Source organism: Perca flavescens, chromosome 17 (assembly GCF_004354835.1).
Source record: "Perca flavescens isolate YP-PL-M2 chromosome 17, PFLA_1.0, whole genome shotgun sequence".
Lineage (NCBI taxonomy): Eukaryota > Metazoa > Chordata > Actinopteri > Perciformes > Percidae > Perca > Perca flavescens.
This window is the reverse complement of record NC_041347.1, coordinates 30,318,402-30,341,267: the sequence shown is the minus strand read 5'-3', so window position 1 is coordinate 30,341,267 and position 22,866 is coordinate 30,318,402. Positions and strand designations below refer to the sequence as shown.

The window sequence follows — 22,866 nt, the reverse complement described above, 5'->3', positions numbered from 1 at the left end:
AACACACATTTTGGAGGGGTCATTTTAATAATGTAAACAATTTACAGCATAAGTTCTTTGATTATCTATTTTATATTGAAGCAAAATTGACTCTCCCTAACCTTATTGATATCAAATTGAATTAGAAATGTAATGAAATCAGGACCGCTTGAATCGGAATCGTGCGTGTGCGTGCGTTTATTACAGAAAGCACAGAAAATGTGACGTAATCATTCGTAATCATCACAAGTTTGCAAAGTTTATATGGGAATTTCTCCCATCTAGCGTTGAGATCATATATCGCAATCAACCCTCTCTCGCCATGCAGTCCAAAGTACGTATTACAGCTACGGTAGCCTTCATGTTTCAAAAAGCCGGTCTCTTGCTCTTTTCAATCTCCTTTTTCTTTTTCTGGGCAGAAGAAGAAGACTCCTGTTCCTGAAATTTGGATTTTGAATACGTGTGCTCCTCCATGTTTCCTTCTTCAAACTTGCCGGGGGCCGGGAAGCTACGATACCCGTTAGCAGCATTAGCAGCACCAGTGAGTTTATCATGTGACAGCAAAAACACGAAAGGCGGAGCAGTATGTCCTGTATGTCCCTAACCGGCTAACGTATTTCAAGATGGAGCATGAATTTGGAGCGTCTACCCCAGTTGATGCAAATGCAAATGTAAAATTTCAAGCCAAAAGGAATACTAGGAATTGATGGTGGAGGTAAATATTCATGAAAAAGGACAAGTTTGTGAACGGGCAACACAGATTTTGATAATGGGCCTTTAAACACTGCTTTAACACCAAACATAGCTCACACTTGCTCTGTACGCAAATACTGTACATGTGTTACTTTAGGTTACTTAGTCGCAGCATATTCTTCTATTTTATTCCGTAGAACACTATCAAACTTCATCGAGATAGAAAAGGAAAAAAGTAATAAAAGTTTCAGGCGGATTATTCCTCTCTATATGCTTTTCTTCTACAGTATATGAGCATGTATTCTGCAAGAGATGTCATTTTTTTGTTAATGATGAATATTTTGTTTTTTGGAACGAGGCGTATTCATTTCCACCTCCCGTCATCAGAGTGAGTCAGGAACAGACTCTGATGTGTGCCTACCAACAATCTGGTCCCCTGCTGTCTATTCATCTCTAGTAATTTCCTCACCTCACTAAGTTCATAATTATAAATCTGCGCCGCCATTATTAGTGCTTCAAAACAAACAACAGAGCCCCTGCAGCTGAGAAGCCAGCCATGACAGCCTAAATACTCTTCCTTTCCTTTTATTAGCTCGCTTATTAACATTTTAGCCATCAGGGCTTTCAGGATCCAAGCTGCCACGCAGAAATGATGGAATTTAATATCCAAAAGATTATTCAAAAGTTTGACACTGTTATTATTATTATGAAATGAATGTGAAGACTTGGATTGCAAAATGAGATATCCAGCTTTTAAAAGTCTGACATGGACTCTTACAAAGTCATTTCTGTTTTGAATGATGGACGATATTACAGTAACCCTAGTAACATCTTCATTGAAAAATGTATTGTAGGATGTGTGTCAGCTGTAGTTTATAAATGTGAATAAACGGTAATGTAGTAAGGCAAGGCAAGGCAGATTTATTTGTATAGCACATTTCAGCAACAGGGCAATTCAAAGTGCTTTACATGAAAAAAGATTTAAAAAAAATTAAAAACAGATAAAATATGAGAATAAAAGTTACACTGCAGTATAAGAAATTAAACAAACAGCAGTTAAAACAATTAAACATATAAAGCAGATAAAATAGGAATTTCTCTTTATATAGTACAACAACAATAAAGGAGGACATATATTTACATTATATATTAACCTGTAAATTTACTTTGGAGCAACGTTAGTCAAATGTAAGGCAAGGCAGCTTCATTTGTATAGCATATTTCAGCAAAGGAGCAATTCAAAGTGCTTTACATAAAAATTTAAAGAGCAGTTAAAAACGATTAAAAGATTAAAAACAGATACAATAAAATGTACAGTGCATCAACAATTATTAAAAGAGAGGCAACATCAAAAAGAAAGGTCTTCAGTCTAGATTTAAAAGAACTGAGAGTTGCGGCCGACCTGCAGTTTTCTGGGAGTTTGTTCCAAATATGTGGAGCATAAAAACTGAACGCTGCTCCCCCCTGTTTAGTTCTGACTCTGGGGACAACAAGTAGACCTGTCCCAGACCACCTGAGAGGTCTGGGTGGGTCATAATGTAGTAGCAGATCAGAAATGTATTTTGGCCCTAAACCGTTTTGTGATTTATAAATAGTGATTTAAAATTATTTTTGAAATCAACTCTTTGAGGCACTGGAAGCCGTAAAGACTTCAGTACTGGAGTGATGTGATCCACTCTCTTGGTCTTAGTGAGGACTCGGGCAGCAGCGTTCTGAATCAGCGGCAGCTGTCGGATTGTTTTTTCAGGGAGACCTGTAAAGACCGTTACAGTAGTCAAGTCTACTGAAGTCTTTTTTAAATGTAATATTTAGGAAGGCAGACTTCCTAATCGCTGGAGAGTTTTCTAACAACACTCTTCACACTTTAACTGCAGGCTGCATGTTTGTATCTCGTTATTGGACGCGGTTAATTACATCTTCAACCTGCCAAAACACAAATGAGATAAATGGCGGACGTTTGAAGGGATCAGAAGTAGACATTAGCGAAAATTAGAGTTTATCGGTAGAGGGTGGTGGAGCTGGACAAGTTTCATATCCCCATTTGCGGAAGTCACAAAGTGCAGCGCTCTCTTCCTCCCTAATTACAACACACACACACACACACACTCACTCACTCACTCTTGTATGCACACAGCAGACGGGCAGATGTCCGGAGCGGTATAATGACTCCATGAGTTCCGGCAAAATTCAGGACAGACCTCGGTACAAACTCTATTGGATTAGTTGGGGTGACATCACAAAAACACACTCCAGTATTCATCAGCTGCTCATCTACTTTATTTCTGTCTCTTTGTGTTGCGCAGGAACAGTAAGCCTGAATTTCTATAAGACTTGCACTACCGATGTCATTATATACTGTATATTAAGTTTAAAGGTATGGTCCTAGTTTTAATTAGGCAAGGCAAGGCAGCTTTATTTGTATAGCACATTTCAGCAACAGGGCAATTCAGAGTGCTTTACATAAAACATTAAAGAGCAGTTAGAAAACAATTAAAAACAAATTAAAACATTTAATTAGGTTTTAAGCCTTAGAAGTCCGTTCATCATTTATGGTTTGCATTGTATTTGATATCTTTCCTACTTTCTTGGGTGTCCTGTGTTATTTTGACACAACATAACTGCATCAGCAATGCAATTTCCCATTGGGATCAAATTTCTAGATATGAAATTTGATCAAATGTTGCCATTTCATCGGATAAGAAAGTGAAACAATGATCAACAGCAGTTTCATTTTATTTTTATTTTATTTTTCCAATATGCTAAATACGCTTACAAGAAAAAAGGAGGAAAAATAACAGCAAAAAACAAAAAATCCTCAATGATTCTCAGGACATAGACATGCATTGAATGCACTTGTTAGACTTTGAATGTACACACCTGCCCAAGACGCTTGTGATTGGTTTAAAGAAATGCCATTAAACCAGAGCACGTTTTTCTCCCATCCCGGAATACTGGTGGACTAGCCAGAGCGCCGCCCCCCCAAGTCGAGACAAATTCTTTAAACAGCCCCCTCTATTAAAGATATTAACAGTTCTACTTAAGAGGCAGGAATGTAAGTGAAACCCTCAGTCACTGGTCAACCAACCATATAGGACCCCCCAGCTCTTTAATGGTAATCGCTGTGACCTCATCACATCTCTGAGCTCAGTGACTCTACCATGGTCACCATGCCACCCCGCCAGCTATTAGCTAAAGGCGCTTTAGGGTTGTGTGCACTGGACCGTGTGTGTGTGTGTGTGTGTGTGTGTGTGTGTGTGTGGATACTGTACGTGTGTGGATGAGGGACATGTCCCTGCGTGGTTCCTGTTTCTTTGTGCAACGTCTCACTAGGCACGGCGAGGTGAGACTGAAGAGGCGTGGTCCGTGACCCAGGCGTCATTATGTGTCTTGTAACGGGCTACAGTGGGTGGCGAGCTGTGACGGACGCTCTGCAGGGCCAATCCCCTCCCCCTCTCCTCCCCTCCCAGCCAGCCAGACAGACAAAGCAGACTGGTCGTAAACAGCGGCGGAGGAGGCTGAGGGGGGGGTGACTGGCCCATATCTTGTCTGGTCAGGATGTGTGAGGCTTCTGGAAGGATCTTTTTGTCTACTTATTCACGCTGCCTAAGGTGGTAAGAAGGTGGGTCAGTGAGAGTTTATCACAAGTTAAATGCTTAGCCAGAGGTACAACACAGTAAGAGGGAGAAGAGAGAGTAAAGAGAAGAAGATGTGGGATTGTGTATGTCAGAGAGAAAGAAAAGACTTTTGCCAACACTCTAACGTGTTTAAGGTGACTTGTTAAGCAAGAGCACATTGTTCATTCTATGAATTTTAAACACATTTTTGCTGTCCTGAGAAAACCATGAATCTCCAAAACACTAAGAAAAGTTGGCTACCTTTTGTTTTCGTCCTTGTGACAATGGATTTAATAAACATTAAATCGAATACAATATGATTGTCTTAGGTTTATTTAGGTTAGAAAGTTTATTGAGGCATAGAGGATCACTTACTCCTTTGGTTTTTTTATGTAAAATGCAAAATCACAAAGTTTTGGGGAAGTTTTATGTATATATATATATATATATATATATATATCATACCTGCAAACTAGTCACTTTTTGGCGAAATTGACGTTTTGAATGGGAGAATGTCATCCACGTGAATCGAGATTCCGAGTTTTTATTTTTGTTGGGGGGGGTCTGAGACCCGGTACTAATACTTAACGACCGTTATCTACCGGACCGAATAGCAACGCGGATTTCGGTGCCTCATTTAGGTGTCACTTAAATGCCTGCGCTTCTTGATACTCCGAAAACGGACATTAGAGGGAACCGAAACATCGCCGCACGGGACGCTAGTTAACGCTACACTCGACAGCAGGTAGCGTTAGTCTACCGTTAGCTAGCAGCTGGAGTAAACACGGATGTGTCACCTTTTTCAGCCCTTATGAGTTTTATATATATATATATATATATATATATATATGAACTGACTGAACTGCTTGAGGTGCCCAGGTAGTAAATGTGGTGTACCAATGCCCTGGCTCTTAAGCTGCGAGATGTTACACTTTCTTCACCCTGCTAGTCGCTAACCTTTGTCTTTTGGCTATCGCTAAACAGGAAGCGTACAGTGGCTTTATCAAAGCTTCACCCCTTACAGGAAAAAAGATTGCTGCCTGCTGCCTGCTTGAAATGAGGTTGATGGAGGAGTCAGGGCCAGAAGCAGAAGCAGCAGCAGCAGCAGAGTTGATCATTGTTCTCTCTGGGTTTGTCTCTGCAAGCAATACCTCATAACATGCCATTTGCGCCATTGTTAAGATCCAAAAAAATCAATTTCTACACATTTAACCACATGGAGGCCGATCAGAAAACAGTTAATGGGCCATTTTTCAAACAGTCATACGGATCGTTTCAGGGGACACTGACAAATAACTTTGTCTTTTTGGCATGGGGCCTTGTTGCATTACTGAAGTGGTTCCATCGCACAGGCCGTTCAGGTTTGCTGGACTGAGTGGAGACATTGGACTGTATGTGTGCCATACCCAGACAGGGACACAGAGAAGGAGGAAGGTGATTGCAGCTGAGTGGAGGGTTGACATCTGCCATTATCTGTCTGGAGTGACACTCGGCGGCTTCTCAAGAGGACTCCAGGGCCAATCAAAACCAAGAGCAAATCCTCTTCCTGAGTCAATTGCCCAATCACGCGGAAGGACAACCGCTCCTCATCAGTCCATTAGACAATCACGGGGAAAACGTGTTCTTCCTGTGGTGTTTTTCTTTTTTCAATCACAAGGAAAGGCAGCTGTGATTCTTGGGTTAATTTCTCCAAGGCAGATATGACGGTGCTTTTTGAGTCAGAACGCCAATAAGACCTGAAGGCAGATTGTCTCTTTCACTCAGCTAATTAAACAGCCAATAAGATAGTTCGACCATAGGACATTTAGACATGGTCTGCAAGCCAAGCAAGTGGTATCACCCACTAACTTAACTAATTAAAGATTTGTCTATCACTTATTTTTGCAGATAAAATACAGTTTGTTTTTTTTGTTTTTTTTTCTGTTTCCAGCTGCATGAGAACAATATTAACCACCTTTTGGAATAAATGTGGGGTTCCTCTGGGGGGGTGAAGACACTTCAGAACGTATTCCCGTTAAAAATAAAGTGAACAAATAATGTTTAAAATAAACAATGGAGCTGCTGAGATGTCTTGCCGATCAGTACATTGATTGGAATAATAAAAAAAGGGGAAACTACAAAGTATTTGACCATAAAAGGGTATAATCTGAGCTTCACTCAGATTATTTTGTTTGACCATTGTTCTTATAATTCAAAATGTATTCTGTTAAAGTGCTGTAATTGTCATCCCATTGGAGAGTGGATGAAAAAAAGAAAAAAAGTCCTCATACCTAAAATAAAAAAAAATAAAAATACTTCACCGTCTGTCCAAAATGACCCACTTTAGCATTTTCTGACCAGACGCTCCTATCAGCAGGACGACCACAGGAGGTTAGTTGTTGGCAAAACAAAGTTATCCCACAGGTCATGTTACAGGAAGTGTGTGATCACATAACCGCTGCTGTAGTTTTTCTGCTGAGTACTCTCTGGAAAGTCATGTCTGGCCACCTTTCATCAAGTCTCATAGAAGCAAAAGTGGCAGATGATTTTACTGTTATATCTCGCATTGCCAGACCTTCCTGCATGGCGCTGCGGAGGAGGCTCTGGCTAGTCCGCACAGCCCGGATGGGAGGAAAAACGTGCTCTGGTTTATTGGCATTTCTTTTAACCAATCACAATCGTCTTGGGCAGTGCTAAGCACCGGGCGGAGCCACGGTGCCTCTTCAAAATAGCCTTGACAAAGGAACTTGTTTTGGTATTTACGTTCAAAAGTAGTTTTAGTCGTGCAACAGAAAACTCAGATTGGACAGATAGTCTAGCTAGCGGTCTGGATTTACCCTGCAGAGATCTGAGGAGCAGTTAACCATAGTCCTCACAAATCCACCGGAGTTTAGGACGCCAACACCAGGGCTCGACATTAAGGCTTGTCCGCTTGTCCGGGACAAGTGGATTTTTTTGTAGGGCAAGTGGAAGAGAAATTTACTTGCCCCACTGGACCAGTTAAAACTCAAACAAAACGCCATGTTACTTCAAGTTATGTGCCACTCATTTCGTCTATGTTACAGAATTGAAACAAATACATATTTTACCCCACAATCCCGGGCAGCGGGTCGCTAACGTTAGACCCAGCCCGCTGTTCAGCTCATTCTCTGTAGGCGAAGCAGCATGAAAGCACGGCGATCTAGCCGGTGTTAGTTGGCTAACATTAGTTTGCTAACTCCACCTTAACGTTACCTCCTTGCCACATCGTTCACAGGAAACAAGCTGAAAACAGATGTCACTCGTGGCGATAGCAATGTGCTTTGTGTGGATGAAGCATTATATACGTTATGTACCACTCATTACCAATTTGAAACAAATACATTAACTAACGTTAGACCCAGCAGCAGCGGGTGAGCGGACCACTGACGTTAGAACCAGCCCACTGTTCAGCTCCTTCTCTGTAAGCGATACAGCATGAAAGCACCGCGGAACCAGCAAGCCAGGCAGCCGGTGTTAGTTAGCTAAAGTTAGCATGCTAACTACGCTTTAACGTTTCCCCGTCGCCACCTCGTTCACAGAAAACGAGCCGAATAAAGCTGTCACTCGTGGCGATAGAAGTGTGCTTTGTGCGGATGAAGCATGAAGTTAACTTGACTCTTGACGGCTGGCTCTCTGCCTCGTAACGCTACTAGCTACTCCGCTACTCGTTTGTCCGTCAGTTATTGTAAAACCTCAGCTCTGCGACTTGCAGGATTAAATATCAGGTAATAATCAACTGTAAAGTAGCTACACCTTTTAAAGGATCCCTTGGTAACTTTCTGCCGGGTAGAAAGTGAAATTGTAGAAAGAAAAAAAAAACGTTAACACCAACATTTAGTGGCAAAATCCATTGTTATGTCTACAAAATTATTTTAGCTATAAGTTCAAGTCACCACCGCCTCTGGTCAAAATATTGAATTAGTATCTCAATATATTGACTCAGTATCTCAGAATATAAACAAAGAATATCAAAGTAATGAGAAACTATAAAATATTCACTTAATCTCAATATATTGGCTTAGTATCATAATATATTGACTTAGTAACTCAACATATTGGTTCAGTATCTCAATATATTGACTTAGTAACTCAGAATATTGACTAAGAATCTCAAAGCAATGAGAACATTCAACATATTGACTTAAAATCTCAATATATTGACTCAATATCTCAATATATTGACATAGTAACTTAGAATATTGACTAGGAATCTGAAAGTAATGAGAAACTTTAAAATATTCACTTAGAATCTCAATATATTCTGCACACCGGCATGCAAAGTATAACTTTGTATTATGAGTCTGGAGATCCTTTTTTCTTCTTGAAGGGGAAATCTGTTCTTGGAACACGTTTGTTTCTACTGTTTAAACTGAATTTTATTAATGTTGATAGAGTTTGGATGCTTTCAACGGTTTGTTCAAATTCTGCATTAGCAAAACACAAACAAATTCATAAAATGATAAATCTTTACCAGGACAAGTGACTTTTGTTCATGGACAAGTGAAATGTAAATGTACTTGTCCGAAGGATTTAAAAAATAAAAGGCTTTGATCCAAACAGAAAGTAGCATAGGGTTATTTTTCAGGCTGGAATGGTGAGGTGTAGAAGAGGGAGTTTAACAATGGGTTTGATATTAGTTTACATCAGGCTTTGAGTAAGATGAATGGAAGTGCATTAGTGTTGCGTTTATTAATGGTTTGGAACAAAGGAGCTGAAAAGTTGCTATGCAGCATAAAATCTGGCGTTTTATTTCTCTCAGCACAGAGATCTGCTTTTTTCTCCTTTAAGGGGCCAGTGTGTTATTTTGCGATCATATACATTTTGGTCTGACATCTACACATTTAAAGAGGTGAAGGAAATAAGCATATTTTGAGTTGCTGGCTGATCACAAAATTAAAAATCTAAATGAAACTCCAGGCATGTTTGTTTCTGCCATAATAACTTGATAAGGTCGTAAAGTTTGAGATGAATGTGTTTTCATCCTTTTGTGAAGTCCCGTATCCCTTGCAGGTCCCACAACAAATGGACTAATAGACTTGGCCGGCACTACTGGGAACGCTCACTAAAACGTTGTTTCCGTTTATGCCGTGGGGGAAAACAAACGTTCTAATTAATGAGCGTAGACCTTGTTAGCAGTTAGTCTTAGTGACAAGGAATTTATTCATTTAACATGCTTAGACGGGAGTGTGCCTATGTTCCCACAGCCCTATGTTCCCACATTTTTAAGATTTTTTTGTTTTTCGGAATTAGGCCCTATGTTCCCACAGCCCTATGTTCTATGGGTGGTACGGTTCATGAATAAGCATCCGAACCGTTTGGTTAGTTTGACTTGGTTCGGAGCGTGTGTGCATCGCACAGTTCGTCAGTACACTGTTAATGTTGCCTGACAAGCCAGACCCACATCCAGATGTTGGGTCTGGGAACTCACCATTGACAGGGCTCAATCCGAGGGGCGGGATAAACGGTTGTCTTTCAAATTCCCTCTGCACATGATAGGATAGCGCTACAACCAGGCAGAGCAACGAAGAAGGTAGCGGAGCTAGTTGGTAGATTAAACTTTGGCCGTATCCGGTCGGCAAAACTCCGAACGCATCTTTCTTTTTTGTTTTCAGTGCCGTTCTTTGTTCTTTTCTCAAAGAAGAGCTTAACTCCAAGTCTTCCAGAAGACCACTGTTCCCAGCAGCAGCATAAGCCCGCCCACCGACTCTATACACAATGTGATTGGCCTGACCAGAGTTTGGTTTTTCCAGCTTGCAAGCCAACGTGTAATTTGCAGCCAGCGTCGTCTAGCAATTCTCCGTTGGCTTGCGAGCAGGAAAAACCAAACTCTAGTCGGGCCAATCACATCGTGTATAGAGTCGGTGGGCGGGGCTTAACATAATGACGGCAGAGTTGCGACGGTTCCACGTGAATTCCCTGCTATTTTAAAACAAAGAAGATGGCCGCTGCTGCTGGCAAACAGAGGTCTTTGGAATCGGCTTTGTCCGCGACTCTGGAAGACTTGGAGTTCAGCTTTTCTTTGAGAAAAGAACAAAGAACGGCAATGATGTCATTCTTAAAAAAGGATGGTGTTTTCGGAGTTTTGCCGACCGGATACGACAAAAGTTTAATTGATCAACTAGCGTTGCTCTGGTTGGTCGTAGCGCTGTGCTATTGCGTGCCGAGGGAATTTGAAAGACAACCGTTTATCCCGCCCCTCAGATTGAGCCCTGCCAATGGTAGCCTTGACAACCTTGTCAGGCTACCTTTTAAATGCATGTCTAAATGCAACCTTTTTCACAGGTTGCATGTGCTCTGCTCAAATCACTTTTTGGTACCAGTACAGTACTTTTCTCTTTTGTTTTTCCACTGTGGATGTCGTATGAAACTGCCGTGAGATTATCTTCAAAGCGATGCACATGAGATCCTTTCATCGGCAACCAAACGGAGAAACGCCAGCACTTTGTCAGTTGTACAGCATATTGTATGACGTAGTTTTGTGGGCTGCCATTTCCTAAAATCTGGGTCGAGTGAATACAAAAAAAACGCCTCGACTGAGGTTGCTATTGACGATAGATTTTAAAATCGCAGGTTTGTGCCGGCTGTCCTGTGTCGCGCTCTTATTGATTTGGTAGCTTTGAACCTCGACCGAGGTGGTACCAAAAGAAGGACCAGGTGCTAGCCACGTATTTTGCTAACCAAAAACCAGAGTCGAGCCGAACTATGCAGTGAAAAAACAGCATAGTTGACACAATTTGCATTAAAAAAAAGTTGCTCCCCTTCTTCCTAACTCAGTCAAATCTGAATGCACTGACATGATATACCGATTTTTAAATTCAACTTTACTTAACACTGTATGAGGACATCAGTATTTCCCATAGTCTCAGTCTAGTCCCTTTTAAGATAGAAGACCAAATAGCAGGTTTGACACAGACATTAACCAAGTTTTATGAGCGGCTAAACCAGGCAGGAAGGAAATCTATTCCATCAAGGTTTTTATTCACCATCCATTGTTTTGGGGTGCGGAGCAAATCAATAATTTTGTGATTGTAACAGCCCTGAGGGACGGAAGATGGGAATCTGCTCGGATAATGAGCCGCTACTCAAAGCTGCAGGGCAACAAATTACAACAATACACACATCACAGATTGCTGCACTCGCAAACACACATGCACACACACAAACACAAACAAACACACACACACACACCGCTGAACATAAAGCATAAAGGTATTACATGAGGATACATTCATTCAGATGCTTTCATCTCATCAACAACCTTTATTTCACCTGGAGAGATCATTGAGGAGGGATTCTCATTAATAATGCTGTCACGTTACCAAAGACAAGCAAGTCAACAAACAAATAATATGAACAGTTATAATAATGATGTAAAAAAAAAATTAAATAACAGAGAATAAAGAAATCATGTAAAAGATCTCCCAAATCACTGTTATCCTATTTCTTTTTTGGTTCTATTTTTTTCTAAATGTAGCTTCTTCTTTTTTTAAGCTTACTTTGGCTTAAACAATATGTCTAAAAGTTAAGGGGAACATACATACTTCCCCCTTCATGACCATGTTGACCGATACACTACATTGACCCTTGTACTTTTGGCCTGGGGCCGTTTTTTCTAGTTTGGGCTAGGCCCTTTAGTTCAAATTAAGGACTTAATATTTAAGCATGAAATTATATTCCACACCAGCTTTGTCTTTTAAATATTCCGTTCCCATACAACAAAGCTGCTTTCTACTTTACGTTTTGAGGGAAAAGTTTTTTTGTTCCAGATTCAATTGACTAATCCGACGTATGACTCTAATCAAAGTCCGCGTAGGGAGGAGGTTGGTTTGGATGGACGGGTCAAACAAATGCAAGACTTTCACCCAGGAGACCACCGTACGTGTCCCGCGGGAAAGCAAAAGTCAACGTCGACTTGACTATGTAATGTACTTCACCTCCGTCGTGTACGTATTTAACTTACGAGGCCCTTTTCTGTTACGACGTGACAATGCCCTTGTGGGCAAAGTTGGGTCCATAATGAAATGCTTTACCCAGTTTGGTGTACAAGAACTGGACCTCAGTCCCATCCCACATATTCGGAACTAACTGGAACTTGTTGTTTGAGTGACATTTCTATGGACACAATCAAATGAATAATAGATAAACCGTTTCAGACTAAAACACTAAGGCCAGCACATTGACCCTTTAAATGTGAATGCACATGAACACAGTCGATCTTTGTTACAAACACACACCATATTCAACACATTCTCACACATTTGTATACCCACACATACACAAACATCTACAGAGATGCATGATCAGCTCTTGTTGCATTGGTCTGATGGGGCCGACTCTCTAATGCCTCTATCCTGTATACTTAAGCTCTATGGCAATCTGCAATAGTGCTGTGCTGGCTTGTTTATTGGCAAAACCGTTGGCTTCCCTCACTCTGCTCTTGAATTCCTCCCTTCTCTCTCTCTTGCACTCACACTTTCTATCTCTCCCTCTCTCAGAATATTTGTTTATCCGAACATTATTGACTTCTCCCTCTCTGCCAGATTTTCCTCTTGGATGCCGACAGCTCAGCCAAAGACGCCGCTGGTTTTTCATTTCCACAGCTGGCACACTTTACTGAAAGGAGGCCCAACAGGATCAGCACTATGCCTAGATGTCTGAATTAGTCAGCCTGGCACACACACGCATGCACACCCACACACACACACACCTTTATGTTGGCGGGCTCCAGATAGTTATCGATCAGAGTTTGATTGACCGGCTCCTTGTTAAAAAGGTCCTGAGATGAGGCCTGCAGGCTGGCCGCTAAAGTTGCTGACTCCTCTACCACGCACAAAACACGGTGTTAGTTTACACGCACACTCACACACACACAAGCTCACTTGATGATTTGTATATATTGGCGAGCCGAGGCCATTGTTGATGAGATGGGGCCTTGTTGTGTTGAGTAGTGCAGGGGTCTGCAGCTCTGCGCCCCCGGTCTCACTGGCACTGAGATGGAAGGATGGAGGGATGGACAAATAAGAAGGGAGAGAGACAGATGGTGAGGAAAGAGATGGAGAGAGATAATGATGCATTATAAAACAAAAAGTCTAATGAACAGACACCAAGGGAGATATTTTGTTTAAAGGAACACGCCGACTTATTGGGACTTTGTCTTATTCCCCGTATCCCCCAGAGTTAGATAAGTCCATACATAACCTTCTCATCTTTCCATGCGTGTCCTAACTGTCTGACGCACCCACCGCTAGCCTAGCTTAGCACAGATCCTGGAGGTAACCGGCTCCATCTAGCCAAGCTTAGCACAGATCCTGGAGGTAACCGGCTCCATCTAGCCTACTGCTCCCAATAAGTGACAAAGTAACGCCAACATTTTCCTATTTACATGTTGTGATTTGTATAGTCACAGCGTGTACAAATAACAAGGTCACATGAGACACAGCCATCTTCTAACCGTATACATATTGGGAACTATATTCTCAAGGGTGAAGCACTGCTACTTCTGCTACTTGGGCGGAGTGATTAGCGCAACACCTGAAAAGCACCGTTGTTACTCTCTGCTCCTCGCCACGGGGCTTCTCAGGTGCTCCGAGCAAATCACTCCGCCCAAGAAGAAGGAAATAGCAGTGCTTTGCCTTCTGAGAATGTAGTACGGAAATGTCCACGAGTTCACCGGGAACTCCCAGACAGCAAGCATGTTTAGTTGCATCGGTTTCTCTCTGCACTTGTTGTTTTCCACGTAGAACCGCGCTGGTTAAAGGTAACTTAACTGACGTAGTAGAGGTCCGCCAAAACAAGCGCTAAAGTTAGCTAATGTCTGGAGCTATCGTAGCTAACGTTAAGCTGTGACAGACAACGACAGAGAGAAACAGATTTACTTTCTGTTTGAGGAAACTTAAATACCAAATCAACAACAACAAAACATTTTTTTAAAGTCAATGGTACATACACAAGACATAACTCAGGTGTATCATACACAACTGCCCTTCTTTTGACTTACAAAAAAAAATTTTTTTCTCTTATTTCAATAAACATGCCAAAAAATTGGTGGGCTCCAAAAGTCAATCTAAATTTTTAACCACTGCAAACATTCCATTGGACAATTTCAAGCACTACGACCTGCAACATTGTGTCAACATATTCATTCCCTCACATGAGCCATGAAGATGCTTCAAAGTGATTAAAATCATAGTTGACGGGGAGTTAGGCCCACAATGATTAAACATCTCCTCACATTACTACATTAGGAGGATGTAACGATCTCATTAAGGAAAGGTCCGCCTGCGTGGTTGTCTGCTCACAAACACCCAATCGGAGCCGCTCTCTTTGACCTCGGGGTTCGACGACCTCAGCCGACCTATCCCGGCTCGGGTCACTTTGTTGACGCAGTCTAATTGGACACGGGGCAGGAAGTGGCAGTCAGCTGGCCTGTCAGCTGTGGGGTGTAATTGGTGGATAGGAGGGCTGCCAGCCAGCCAACCAGAGAGGTCAGAGATAATGATTGTGCACGGCGTCGCTGATGCAGGTGGGAATTGATGAACGTTAATCTGATATTTGATTAGTTTGTGGAGGGGGTGGGGGGCATGCGATCCAAAGGTATACGCAAACTACACACATGCTCCCAACATTTGCCATCAACATCAACGCCAGTACAGTTACTCACACTCGTGCAATCAGACGCACACACCGGAGCCCCTCTAGGGGCCGCGTAGACAGATGGGAGGTTGATGCTAATGGGACACGCTGGCTAAATGGACGGGATAAACATTATTCCCAAGGAAACCAATGGACTGTGTGCGTGTGCGTGTGCCTGTGCGTGTGTGTGAGAGAGAGACACTGTGGTCAAAGGGTAGGGATGTACGGTTGTTTAAAACTTGTAAATCAGGCTGTCAAGGCGATAATAAGAACCACCTACAGTTTCTCTCCTGGCAGACACATGTATACACACACACACACACACACACACACACACAAGAAGAGCCTGATCTCACAGAAAGGTCATACATTCAGTACATGCACAAATATTTCTTCTTCTTACTATTAGGGGTGGGAATCACCAGAGGTCTCACGATACGATATCATCACGATACGATATTATTGCAATTTTAAACATATTGCAATATTCTGCTATTTATCGCAATTTATTACCTGTTTTCCAACTTCAAATTTTTCCCAATTTCAAAATATGTCCTTTGTCAACATCTGTTTTATCTAAAAAGATACATTTCTCTGTTTGTTCATCTCACTTCAATTTTGCAAAATGGGATTGTCAAGCAGACAAACTGACCAACACATATATAATAAAAGATTGATACTTGGCATTTGTGTATCGATACAGTATTGCCACGGAAAATATTGCGATACTATGCTGTATCGATTTTTTTCCCCCACCCCTACTTACTATATTGCATCTGCTAATTTAAAATAATAAACTTTGCCTTACAACCGGGGCGTTTTATTTTTCTTCTTTTTAACAATAAATGTATTTATACGGCCAAAAATCACACATTTCACTCACAGGGCTGAACTAAATTAAACCCTGATCCCTAAGGAAGATTTCAGCTGAACCTGATATATATATATATATATATATATATATATATATATATATGTATGTATATGTGTGTGTGTGTGTAACTCACCCTGCATCTAAGATTAGTTTAATTTGACACTAGTAGCTCACAGCAGACATACACAGCACACAGACCCACAGTCAGTAGTGGGCGTGCAGTAGTCTGAGTGAGCATCAGGGAGTACATTAACCTTTCTTTGTGTTGTAAATTGGTTCTGTTGAGTTGTGCTGTGGTTTTCTGTATTTGCAGTGTGTTTCTGTATGGTCCACATGTGTTGAATTTAGTGAAATGTTTTTTTTTTATTTATTTGGAGCATTGATTTCTGAATATGACATCTGGGTTTCCTTGATATTCTTTTGTCTTGAAACTTACAAACATCATAACTATTACATATATTTAAACTATCAGGTGGAGATTTGAACAGTATTTTTTGTTGAATGTCATCCATCTCTTTTGTTAGTGTCAACTACCTATAACTAAAAAGCATAACTGAACCTATAACTAAATTATGTACATTTTACCTACAAAATGTTCTTCGTGGGAACCAAAAGAATAGTGTGTGACGGTCTCACACACCAGTTTGCACTTGTGAAACTCGTGAGTGTAACTTGAAAGTTAGATGTGCCAGGTACAGCAGATTAACTCCAGCTGCTGGACTTTTTGTTAGACATGATGTGAAGAAACGGAACAAACAAGCTGAGGTTACAAACACATGCAGCCTAGTTATTCTCAGCAGTCTTTCCGTGTGTGTGTGTGTGTGTGTGTGTGTGTGTGTGTGTGTGTGTGTGTGTGTGTGTGTGTGTGTGTTGGCCTGTGGAGAATGGGTGATGGCTGTTGGAGCAGGCCAATGATGAGGGCTAATTTGATAGCATTTAATGAATGACCCTCTCTCTCTCTCTCTCTCTCTCTCTCTCTGTCTGTCTGTCTCTCTCTCTCTCTGTCTGTCTGTCTGTCTGTCTCTCACCCTCTGTCTGTTAGCGGGTGGTGATTTAGTGGACCAGGTCACCACACTGCGGCCACTACATTTGAGGAATAGAGGGATAGACAGAGAGAGAGAAAGAGAGAGACATTTCTTCAGCCTGTATTTTCTCGTTGTTTGACACTTCAGTAAAGCCTTGAGCCACCTCCATCTCTATTTCTATCTCTCCATCTCTATTTCTTTTGGATATTTAGTCTGGGAAAGTCATAAAACTTATTCAGATTTAAATAAAACCACCTAAATTGCTGTGCATCTACAAGTTAATGCTCCATTTTCACAGTTTTCATCAGTGTCAGACTTTGTGTTTTATTAGATGTGACAGGCCTAAAGGACTGCTTCAGATATTTTGAAGTCCATCCTAATATGGTACTTACATGCCTTATGTACATTTGAGGAGTTATTGGTAGCATATGGCATGTGAGTATTGTATTGAGCACCTGAAAAAGTCTGCCCCTGTTTTTTCTGAATATAGACGCTCCCACATTGTGTTTCGACTGCGAGAAGAAATGAAATGGCATTTTAACCTTCATTTAAATCTGTATTATTTACCTCAACTTTACTATCTCATACAGTCACATGGGTGGGAAAAGAGCAGTGTAGGCAGTGTTGGAAAAAGAGCTGTCCGCCTCAGATGTTGAGGATATATATTTTTTTAATTTCCAGGCACACTCACGCTCTACATGTATTAGCATTTCACAGTTTTGTTTCTCACAAACCCCAATGATTTGGCCTATTTTTCTTCCATTTGATGTGGAATATTTTGGTCTCTCTGTGTTGTTTTTTTCTCCCTCCCTTTCCCTCACCAGTGGAAGTGTTAGCAGTAATTGCCAGGCATTTAGCTGTGAATGGGACTTATTGGTCATAATACAAGAGGGTGTCTGCCTTGTTCAGAGTTAACAGCTACAAGCCACACAATCTATAAGCCTTTTCTGTCTCCCTTTGTCTCTCTGGCCCTCACTAATTAGCTCTCTGAATCAATGGGGATTTATTCTACCACCATGTCAGGATGTGTCGAAGATGTTCTGCTGCGATCCGGTTGTCCGGCTCACTCATGCTGTAGTTGTAACATCCTGCCTCCATCTGTTGTAGCTGTTGTTAGGGATGGTTTTCAGGCCAGGTTCCCGGACCGGACTGAAATTAAAAACACACCTTGACATTTTGAGTGTCTGTGTGTGTCTTTCTACCCTCAAGAATGCCTCCCCTCGTCCTGACCTTGATAATCCAGCTCTTATGAAGTCCAGCAGCTCATAAGCACCTCTACAATCACTTATCGTCGTTTTGCAAAGACCATGAAGGGCCAGTGGTTTTTGCAAGCCCATTTAATACAAATCAAACATACTTTACCTCAAAGCTGACCATCTTTTTTTCCACAGTGGTTTTGGTCCATAATCAAAATATTCCAGCGTAAAATCCATCCCTTGAAAATCAAAGTTTGCAGCTTCCTTTTTTCGTGGAGGGTCTCAGCTCTAGTTAGCTTTGATTCAAAGCCGTTACAATGGATTCCGATGGCACAATCGTCTTCTCTGCTACCCATCTATATGTTCAGTATGTTCCAAACAACTGTTGCTTTGCCGATACATTTTTAGTATGCAAGTTCTGTTGTACCATCGGAGCTATGTAGAGGTTATAGCAAGTGATACAAGTATCATAGTTGGTCGTTGGAGAAGGAACGTAGAGTGTTTGGAACATACAAATCAACAACTGAGAAGTGAAATATGCTAGAGCTGTCGAATCATTTTGATACCTCTATTTTGAACATTCTTTTTTTACACCCCCACATAGTTCCAAAACTCCAGTCGTATTTAGCAATTAACTGGCGAAGCCACAGTTGTTTGGAACATACTGGACAGCAGAGAAGTGGATTATGTTGTAGGAGTGGTTGGCCCATTGACTCTTACATGACTATTGACAGGTGGTATTTGTTTTAGGAGAACTACACTCCAAATGTTTTGTCTTGCAGCCAGCGCTGAACAAGACTCTCAAGTGCTTTGTCCACTCCCGTGGATGGTGTAATGGAAGCTGGTGTTGTGGATTTGATCAGACGAGGCTATCCGGGCCCTTGTTTAGTCTGCTCAGATCCTACTCACCATGTTCAGCCAGGAAGAAAATGTTGCTGGAAACTTGGCCAACATGCAGGAAATTAGATTTGTTATCGCCTCTTGGTTGTGGCCTCACTTGCTTACACATTCAAGAAGCAGGTGTGTGTGTGTGTGTGTGTGTGTGTGTGTGTGTGTGCGTTTGAGTGTTCTCGTTTAACTACATTCGTGGGTTCCAAAAACCGGGAATACAAACTACTTCTGGGGTCCAGACAGCTTTGTGGGGCCAAAATGCTGGACCCCACAAGTTTAAAGGGCTGTTTGAGGGTTAAGTCTTGGTTTTAGGGTTAAGGTTAAAATTAGGTTATGGTTAGGGTGAGTGTAAGGGTTAAGGTTATGCATTTAGTTGTGATGGTTAGGGTAAGGGGCTAGGGAATGCATTATATCAATGACGTGTCCCCACAAAGATGGTGAGACGCACTGTGTGTATGTGTGTGTGTGTGTGTTTGTGTGTGTGCGTGTGCATGTGATTCCCAGTGTTCATCTCTCTTTCTGTGCTCACACCTGTTTGTCTGCACACATTCAACAGACACATTTGGCATATTTTCTCCCAGTGTTTTTATGATGTAAATCCACGAGTGCACCCGTGTGTGTCCTTTGTAAAGCAGCTGCATTGTATCAAACCAGCGGTGTCTCTGCGGATATTGTGCCTGAATTGATTAATTCCATCTTCAATAGCTAAAATCACATTGTATGCCGTGAGGCAAAGCTGCAAATCCTATCCGTCTTCAGCCACGTAATGAGGTAATAATTGAATACTTCATCAGTATCAATAAGGCTTTTATGAATACGTATGTGTTTGTTATTTTGTGTAGATGCCTGTGATGGTGTTCCAACAGCGCTGTGCTCTGAGAGTAAGATACTCTTTGTATCGCTTGTCTCTTTGTATTTGTATTTTTTGGAAGTGTGCCTTGGCGTGTTTTGGGTTGGGGGTAAGTTGGTGCTAAGTAAAGGACTTTGTGCATCTTGGGGTTCTTTTTGTGTTCGTTAATGTACAACTTCCAACACCAACCATGTAGTGGAAGCAGCACGTCAGCAGCAAAATAGCTGCCACTCTGTTGGTGTATATTCAACAATTTAAAACAGACGAAAGGAAATCATATCCAACATTCTTTTATTGAACAAATTGAATATTGAATTGAATATAAAAGGCACCACTAAAAAAAGAATTAGTTTCTTTTTAAAGTCTAATTTTCTACCGATATTTTCCATCAACTAACACAAAAAAATCTCAGAGCGTCTATCGCGATATGTCTCAGCGTTTCGCGATATGTATAGTGCGCCAGTTGATATTGCGATGACGATTAAAAAAACCATACTATATTGTGCAGCCCTATTACAGAGCACCATGAGTAGCCATTGCAGTTGAGTTTAGCCGTCAAAAGGTGACCGTCAAAACGTCACCTTCGTGCGGCGGCGAGTTTAGGCACCAGAAAGACTAGTTAAGATTAGAACAAAAAAGGACTGGTTTGGGTTAAAACGCCGGTCCCCTTAAGTAGTACTCCTGGGACACGAACACCCGTTTTCTGGGTGAAAGTCTTGTGTTTCCCTCCACTTCTTCCAGGACACGAACTCCACTCCCCCACTTGAAAGCCCTGAGTTTTATGACCCACCCATCCACCCTGACCCCGTCCCTTTGTGAACCATAGCGTTCTTATACAGCAGCAGTAAATGTTGGTGCATACAGCAATACATATGTGGAATACATACACATTACAGTGCATTACTTTCTGCTATATGTACACATGGTTCATAAGAACAGCCTGCTTCTTTAGCCAGGGGCAGTCCAAGTAACTATTGTGCCCCTGAACAGCTCCTTCCAAAAAGCTGAGACCGAAATTGTCTAACAGATGTATAGCCCTGTCTTGCTCTACTGACACTGTAAAGAAGACTGGTTTTGCGGAGTCACATAATGCTTGACCGGATTTCAACATTAGAGTTTGTTGCTGAACCATAAAAAGTAATGTCCCAGCCACCCTTTTCATCTTCTTCTTTTCATATCTGCATTAACTTTCGACGCACCCAGCAGACACCCTTTAAAGATGGAAGTATATAACAATAACAGTGTCGCGGGACACTGGGAGATACAGTAGCCGTCAGTCCTAGCATGGCCAATGGAGATATCTGGATTAAAGGAAATCAGTTTTCAGTCATGGTGATTATTTAACTTACATTGATGCTCATCATCATGCGCATTGTTAAACACTGACAGTAGTTTTAATACTTCTTGTAAAGCATACTGTGCAACATGTTAGAACTCTGACACTGTGGATGTGAACAGTCATGAAGAGTTATAACCCCTGTCCTGAAATGGTTGTTTCCCTTGTATCTCTGATTAAAACATTAATCAGACCTAAACCTGCTGCCTTCTGTGGCATTGATTAAACCATCTAGTTAGGTTACAGATGGACCGGAGCAACATGGGCGCTGATGTTGCATTACATCTACAGGGGAAACGGGGGCAGTAATGTTGGATGAGAAATGGGTTGTTTAGGAAGCTCACATCAGCATATTCTGCTGTGTGAGTCGGGTGTGTTTCCTATGTTTATTTGTTCAAGTTTGTCTGTGTGCGTCTGCCTCACCCTTATTCTCCTTTTTCTTTTTCTTTTTATTTACCTCGAACAACAACGCGTTCTCACTCCCATCGCGTGAAATACGGATGCTTGGTCAGGTGCCTTTGCCGTTTGCTATTGACGCTAAAAGTCTCCTTTAGCGTCAGATCTATCTATTTCATTGAAACGCGCTGGCTCAGGACTATTGTCGTCACTTTTGACGCAGTTAGGTTTAGGGAAAGATCGTGGGTGGGCTTACAAAAGGTATGTTTACATGACACGCAGGACAAGAGTGGGACAGTTGGGTTTAGGAAAAGAAAAATGCAAGAAAGGGGGGCCCTCCAAATGGCAGCTGCATTTTGAATTAACTGGAAAGGTTGTGTTTGCTTAAGCATTAGTGAGGTACAGAAAGAAAACACATGCTGTTGCAGCATACTGTCCAAAATCACACCTCAATTTGAAGGGTCTTTGTGTTCATACTGTATTTACAACAATTTAATGCTACAGAATACCGGAAACATGCGACTGCGTTGTTTCCACCAGCACATAAACACACACTGACTGTGTACACAGGCTTGCAGATGGGATGGTACTGTAGTTTTGCTCTCACAGAGCTGGTGTGGAGTGTAATTGCAGCCACAGTAGCCGTGGGCCATTTGTCGTGTTGTGAAACCCGTCATTTGCACAGTGGTGCATCCGAAATCAGCAAACAGCACAGATATTTCCAATCCGTCTAACAGGACTGGCAGCTTGATCTCGCAGGTGCTACTTTGTTTGAGCCGCGTTCTGTGAAGCCTAATTCGCCATGTGATTGGCTCCATTGTTGCAGCACTCTCATTTCTTTCTCCTGGCTATTTATGCGTCTGTCTGTCCAGCTGAGGCGGCTGGCGGGATGGATGGATGGATGTTTTGATGTCATGCTCCCCCTCGAGGTTAGGTAAACACAGTCAATATGGTGTGAAAGCATGGACCAATAACTCACCAGAAGTATTAACTTTGTGTCTTATTGTGTTTCAGTTTGAATTCCTGGCATCCAGCTACAATCCTTGAAACTAAAAAACTAAATATTATTGTTCCCTTGAATCTCCCACATAGGCATACATAGCTCTGTCGCACTCTCCCCCCTTCCTTTGTCATCCAAAAGCGCGGCACTGCTTGTTTACAGCAAGGCAGAGTTAATTAGCCGTTTTATGGCTGATTTACAGCCGGACAAGCAGACAGAGAAGATGGCCGCTGCTGCCTTGTCCTTGTTGCCCACTCAAGGACTTCTCAAAGGGGGGGCGTTAAACACACAACGCATGCGTCAGCACACAAACAAGTGGTCTGTTTGAATTGAGCATGTGCATTTTCATTTGTATGTATGTATGTATACATGCACAGTGG

At 41.7% G+C, this 22,866-nt stretch overlaps 1 protein-coding gene across 5 annotated transcripts in view; it reads left to right on the top strand.

The window, feature by feature from the left end:
• The window catches only part of LOC114571834 (attractin-like protein 1), a 322,321-nt gene that overhangs the window by 235,257 nt on the left and 64,198 nt on the right, over positions 1-22,866 (top strand). Inside the window, exon 28 of one of the 5 annotated variants that reach the window (XM_028603038.1) lies at positions 5,311-5,533. The exons of the other annotated variants lie outside the window; for them this stretch is intronic. Coding sequence (XP_028458839.1) covers positions 5,311-5,346 — 36 coding nt within the window. The 3' untranslated portion in view covers positions 5,347-5,533. Of the gene's footprint in view, positions 1-5,310; positions 5,534-22,866 lie in introns of those variants that run through there. 5 annotated transcript variants of the gene reach the window in all.